Source organism: Chaetura pelagica, unplaced genomic scaffold (genome assembly GCF_000747805.2).
Source record: "Chaetura pelagica isolate M959 unplaced genomic scaffold, ChaPel_1.0 scaffold551, whole genome shotgun sequence".
NCBI lineage: Eukaryota > Metazoa > Chordata > Aves > Apodiformes > Apodidae > Chaetura > Chaetura pelagica.
In genome coordinates this window covers 1131193-1137306 of record NW_009952067.1, presented here as the reverse complement: position 1 = coordinate 1137306, position 6114 = coordinate 1131193, and the positions used below count along the sequence as shown (strand labels likewise).

At 39.8% G+C, this 6114-nt stretch overlaps 1 protein-coding gene across 1 annotated transcript; it reads left to right on the top strand.

Moving 5' to 3' along the window:
- Positions 1 to 1412: 1412 nt before the first annotated feature.
- Positions 1413 to 5175, top strand: TCTE3 (t-complex-associated-testis-expressed 3). Its single transcript, XM_010005437.1, has 4 exons — positions 1413 to 1418; positions 2591 to 2797; positions 3609 to 3767; positions 5065 to 5175. The coding sequence occupies exons 1-4, from the start codon at positions 1413 to 1415 to the stop codon at positions 5173 to 5175; spliced, it is 483 nt and encodes a 160-aa protein (XP_010003739.1).
- Positions 5176 to 6114: the final 939 nt, after the last annotated feature.

Genomic DNA, 6114 nt, shown 5'->3' with positions numbered 1-6114 from the left:
GGTGGCGACAACGGCCCAGCCCTGGCGCGGCCTGGTGGGGCGGTGGTGTCGGCCCCAAACTCTGCCGTGGCCCTCGCCTGAGGCGGGAGCGTCAGGCCTGGGCTGCAGCGCTCCAGCTGAGGAGGGAAGGAGGGAGGGATGGGGCTTAGATCCTTAGGAAGGACGGTACAGTGTGTGGAAGAACGTGGCTCTCGGTGTGTGATGAAAAGGTGAGTGTGATCTTGTGAAAACTTGTGTCAGAAGTGCTTTTCTCTCTTCCTATTCCCATCTGTTGTGCATCTGGTTTGGGGTAGCTCATCCCCTTTGTGCCTGGCTGCATGTCATGCTGGCATTCACCTTGCAGCTGGGTTGCTGCCTTCGACATTGGGAAGTGAAGCTATAAAGCCTTGTGAAAGTGAAAAGAAGGCCAGGGTGGGCGTCCCTTTGGACATGCTGTCTTTCCAACTTGGGGTGCTGCTGAAGGTTTCCTAAGATAGGTGAAGATGTGCCCTCTTTTGAAGAAATAAACAAAAACTGATTTTTTTTTAACTTTAAAGCAACTATTGGTTATTGAAGTATACTTATAACAAATGGCACTTATTTGAAATAGTGAAGGCTTTCATCTCTCAGGATACTCACTTCCATATGTCCAAAGTTAAGCCAGTGTGGTAGAGTCCATAATACTATAAGAACAGGCTTATGTATCATCAGATGTGAAGTCAGTTCTTGAGTTTTTGGAAGATTCTTTCACAACGCATGTAAATATTACATAGAAATATAACTGCAACATTGTACTAAATCTTGGAATCACGCTATTTTTATTGTGAAATACGGAAGTAAGTTTGGTTGTTCACTTTGTGTAGAGTTATCAATAAAGGTTTTGGTTGCCTCATTAATTAGTAAACGGCTTCTTGTGCATAAGGGAACAGTTATGAAAACTTCTGGAGTGAATAATAGATATTAAACTTGTAAGTAATGGCATTGGTAGAAGTTCTGTGCTATAGACATGAATTTTCTTCCATCTTTAAGTGGTCGAGGCTGAAGATGTGTCTCATGCTTAACCATGTTAACGAAGAATTGCTTTTTGGATTGTGACCTTTTTCATGGGTTTATTTCCACTGGCATGGATTGGGATGCACATTTGAGCAGCTCAGATGGCAGACTTGAGATGGTTTTTATTCTATTAGGGGACCTGTGATGAGCAGGTAGTGGCTATAGTCATTACAGATCCAAGTTTCAGTTAGAAGACATACTCAGTGTCCACAGCCTAAGTTCAAATGTTTGCTCCTTGCATTTTTAGTGTAGTGTATGTACTGTTTAGAGTTCACATGGTTGGCATAGTATCAACAAACACCTGCAGCTGATTTGCACTAGGGCTGCCAACATCACTGATTTTTAACAGAATTATCTAACGGTAGGGAACGAGAGGAGAGATGAAGGTAATGTCCACAGTGTAGACAGAGCTAATGTGTAAGTGATTTCATAGAGAAGAAACTGCATGACTTCCTTTATTCTCAGACTCTTCTGACTGGAAATTTTGTCAGTCCAAGTAGTGCATCTTTTCAGATAATTTTCCCAAGAATCATACACTTATGAATAATAAAAAACATGCATTGTGGTGTTAATATCCACCTTTGTAATCTTTTTTGATCTTCTGAGAAGGCAGTGATGATTTTCTCTCACTTAAGTTCTAGCTGTAGTCAGGAAGTGGAGCAAGGGTCTGAAGAGTCAGTTAAACTTGAAATTGGTTAGTTAGGAGGTAGCTGGTATGGAAGACCACGATCTGTAGCACTTGTTATGATCTTATTGGTTCCATGTGTTTTTCTGTCTCTGTCTTGTTATTTTACAGTTCTGCTTTAAGCCAGCCATGGAGGAGAGCAGGTGACATCTTTTGTGTGCATCATCGGGCTTGCTGCTTGCACTTATAGAGGGCTGAACTCTGTAGTGTGTGTTGAAGAGAACAAAAGTACACAAGCTGGATGAGGAGAAAGCTTGGATCTTCAGAGTTGTGATGACAAATAAAAAGAAGGACTACTATGTTTTGAAGTTCCAAGCAAAATTACAAGCTTGCAAATTGGAGCATATTTTTTTCTTTTTTTTATTAATAAGCTAATTAAATCATTAATATATACATCAGATTAGTAGCTTCACAAGGAATGAGGACAAGTAAAATTACATAGTAAATGAACTGAATATTGATTTTGGGTTTTGTGTAGGGTGTTTGAATGAAAAGGTTGATGTTGTGGTTAAGGGTCTTGAACACATGCTAATAGTTTTCTACTGGAAAAACTGAGTGGATTCAGAGTGCTAGTGTGGTGTGTCTTACTGAGTTTAAGTGCAAGCTTCATTTGGATTTCCATGGAGAATGAGTTAAAACTGAGTGGAAGTTAAGAACATCCTTTTTTTTTTTTTTTTTTTTTTTTTTTTTCCAGTCAAAGCAGTAGTGTCAAAAGAGCCAGAAGAAAAGATACCTGTTTTCTAGCTTTTCTGCTTTTTTGTGACATGTTCCTAGACCAATTTGTTTTTCCCCCTCTTAACTGAACACCATAAAGTGTTAGAGATGCTAAAATATTGAAATGCCATGTGGACTTTTTTTTATTATTTTACACAGACAAAAGGAAAAAAGGCACAGTCAAATTCTGAAGCTTTAGGTACAGCTCCAGTGGAAGAAGAGCGTGCTAGTGATTCAACAAAACCTAAGCCTTTGGCACAGGAAGCTAATCGGGCAAAGATAAAATGTGTTAATACATACAGACTGGAGTCACGGAATAAATTTCAGGATTACTTAGTAAGAAAAAAAGCTCAAGCAATACTAACGGTATAGTATTTTTTTTTTTTAATAATTGTCTAATTTTATTGTAAAAGTAGTTTATCTTGTACAGATTATATGAATGGAACTGTGTAACTTGCATAAACTTAAACATATGCATAAATCTTTGCAAACTTCAAGTTTTGGCACACAAATGAAATGTGAATATATGCCATTTTACAGAGTGCAGAAGGCTCTCTGGAAGGTTGCCACTGAGCACATGTTGTTGAAATGAAGCTGAAGCTTCTTAAACGCTTAGCTGCTGCTAAATCAAATTGAGCTATATGGCGCAGTTCAGAGTACCCTAATCTGCAAAATATCCACTTAGCTGAAGATTCTAACCTTGAGTTTGTGATATTCTACTCCTTTGATTTGTTCTAATATTGTGTGACCTGCATAAAATATACTTGATGTCCTTAACAGTCTGACTGCCACATATAAAAATTAAGCAAAAATGAAGGAGAACGATCTGTTGAGATAATATGTAGCTGTTGTTTGTAACTTATCAAGATATTACTAACTCTGCTGTCTGGAAGCCCTTCCTTGGGTATTTGTAGCACTGTTTTCAGTGAACTGAGCTCCAGTGATGAAGAAGAATACACTCCTGCTTGTTAAATAGAAACTGGCTGGACATGTCAATCACTTGCAAAAAATAGATAAAGCAGAGTAAAATAATGCAGCTGTTGCTGTCTGAGAGCATGATCTATATTGATTCTACTCATTATTTCTAATGTTCTTGTAATGGAAGTGATTGTACAAGTTTTTTTTGTGAGAGACTGCTAGGATAAAAACTAAGATCTTTCAAAATTGTTCTTGATAGAATAAACTTCAAGATGCCCAATACAGTGGAGATTCTAGTCCTTCCTTGTGTGCTTCAATCTCAGAAGAAATATTAAAGGCTGTGAAGGAAATGGACTTTGACCGTTACAAATATGTGGTATCAGTACTAATTGTGGAAAAGGCAGGTCAAGCAATGAATGTGAGCAAACATATTATTCATAATATCTTTTGCAAATTGGAAATATTTTTTAGAACTGTATGTTATCTCCTACATGTTCACCTGAATTCAGCAGCTTGACTAGTTTGAGGTGGTCTTGAAGCCTCTGGGTTCTTCATGGGGAATAGCAAGCTGGGTGACAACATAAGGTGACTCTACTTAACCCTGTGAAGATGGTCTCTTTCTTGAGTTCAGTAATAGTGGTAAGCAGCACATGCTGCTCTTCCCAGTCAGCCAGTTACTACTGCTGTGTGCTGTGCCAGCACAATTGCATGACTGCAGTGAATGTTCTTTTTTTCTTTTTTTTCCCCAGTGTACTTTGATCTCCACCTGGGTTATCATGTTCAGTGCAAAATGCTGTGCATTCATAGTGTAGGTTGACATTAGAAGGATGGAAGGCAAGGAAAGGGATGGAAACTGTTGTAACTGTAGTTGACACCAAACAGGTGTTTCTGGGACTACAAATTAACATCAGTGATCTGAACTTGGCACACTCAAATTAAAAATATTCTGGACTTTTCTGTCTTATATATAAATGTACATGTATTGCAAGCCCTCAGATCCAGAACGCTTTTGGTTATCTTGCCCAGTGTTAGAGAGCACTTCTATTTAGGAATGTTCATCACCAGCTGTTAAAACCTGATGAAACTGTACCTGGTTTTAGTGGGAAACAATGTTTGAAGGATTTTCAGCTTCAGTAATTAAGCCACTCTGTGAGGCGCCTGCATCTTGAACTTTGGAGCCATAGGTTAAAACCGGTTGCTGACATGATCAAGTTAACTTATTTCTCCTGAGGAATATGCTTGTTCCAGCAGTCAATTCACACATTTTAGCTTTGAAAACAATTTTATCAAAGAAGCTAAGAGCCCAGTAGACTGGACTAAGTTGGAGGTGGAGGAGAGGGAGGCATAACTCCTTAGTTGTATTTGTTCCCAAAACTAACGTCTCTCCACGTTGCTTTCGAAGGGGTGCTGGTTCAGTACGATGACATGCTAACGAGCATGAGAGAGGACCGAGGTTTTGGTGTAGAGATTTTTGGATCTGTTGGGGTGGGAGCTATTCTGTGAAGCAAGAACACGTGTTTTAACATCAAATAGGACTTGTTCATTTTGACTGTCATTTTCCAGTTGTTACTACTTGTTACTCTCATAATGCAATTATATCAGTATTTATGTAATGCTGTATGCTTTTTTAAAAAAAAATAATATAAAAGCTGTGCTGTATATAGATTCACAAATAGCTTTTTTTGTCTCTTTTTTTTTTTTTTTTTTTCCTTTAGGTTGCCAGCAGATGGGTCTGGGATGCTCAGAGAGACTCTTGGGTTTCAGCTAAATGTGAAACTGAAACATTTATTGCACTGGCTCTGGTAATGGCTTGTTACTATGAGTAGTACTCAGAAAGCCACACCTGTTTTTGTGCATCTCAATATTTGAAAGTTTTCAGAATGTCATCATTTTAGTACTAATTTTTGTCCTAATGCTGTGGGTACATTGAAATAGACATGTATTTGAGACAATCTTGCTATTTTTTTCTCACTTAGAAAACTCCCAAACCTAAACAAAAAACCGTTTTGAAATGCGTATGGTTGGGTACATATGGGCTTCATCTGTCATAAAGCTCTGCTGTGGAAGTTGAAGCAGCTGGTATGAAGCCAAAACTTTGCAGAGTTTTGAACGTTGCTTGTGTGTTGCATGCCTAGAGTTGTTAGTGAATGTTTACAGTAAACTGCAGGTATTGGTATTCTTAAGTGTGCTCTTTTTAAGAAAAAGTAAGTGTTCCTTTTTTAGTCCTGCTTACCAAAAAATGGTGCTTTGTGTAGAATCATCACCGAAGTGCATTTGCCTTGGATCAAGTGTGAGTTAAGGCATTGGCTTCTCTGGGCCTTAATCTCACATTAAATGTAAAGTGTGTTCAGGGTGGTAGCTGAGAACTGAATTGGGTGAGTTTCGCGTGACTTCTGAGGGCAAAGGCAGGAGGACAAAAGGGTTGGTAACCAGACTATTGGGAGCGGTCCGTAATTGGCAAAGACAGCAATATTTCGAAAAATAAGACTGGTAGTTGTGGGAGGTGCGTAGGCATCAGCGTATGGAACTGCCGTGTGTGGAAATCGTGCACGGATGCCTTTTCCTTTTGTATTGTGAAGAGCTGAAAATAAACGCCTGCGAGCACAGAGGGGAGTGGTGCTGCTTCAGAACGCCCCGTGGCCTGCTCGGGCCTCGGCGCTTTCGGGAGCCGCGCACGGGGGACGGGGAACGGAGGGTGGGCTCCCCCCAGGGAGCGGCTTTACGCTTTCTTTCCCGTGTGGCAGCCGTGCATGGCCACGGTGACC

Bases quoted from the DNA above. Each gene is read 5' to 3' on its own strand.
- TCTE3 (XM_010005437.1), top strand. The intron at 2,798-3,608 runs GTATAGTATTTT...TGTTCTTGATAG, and splicing joins AAGCTCAAGCAATACTAACG to AATAAACTTCAAGATGCCCA. The intron at 3,768-5,064 runs GTGAGCAAACAT...TTTTTCCTTTAG, and splicing joins AGGCAGGTCAAGCAATGAAT to GTTGCCAGCAGATGGGTCTG.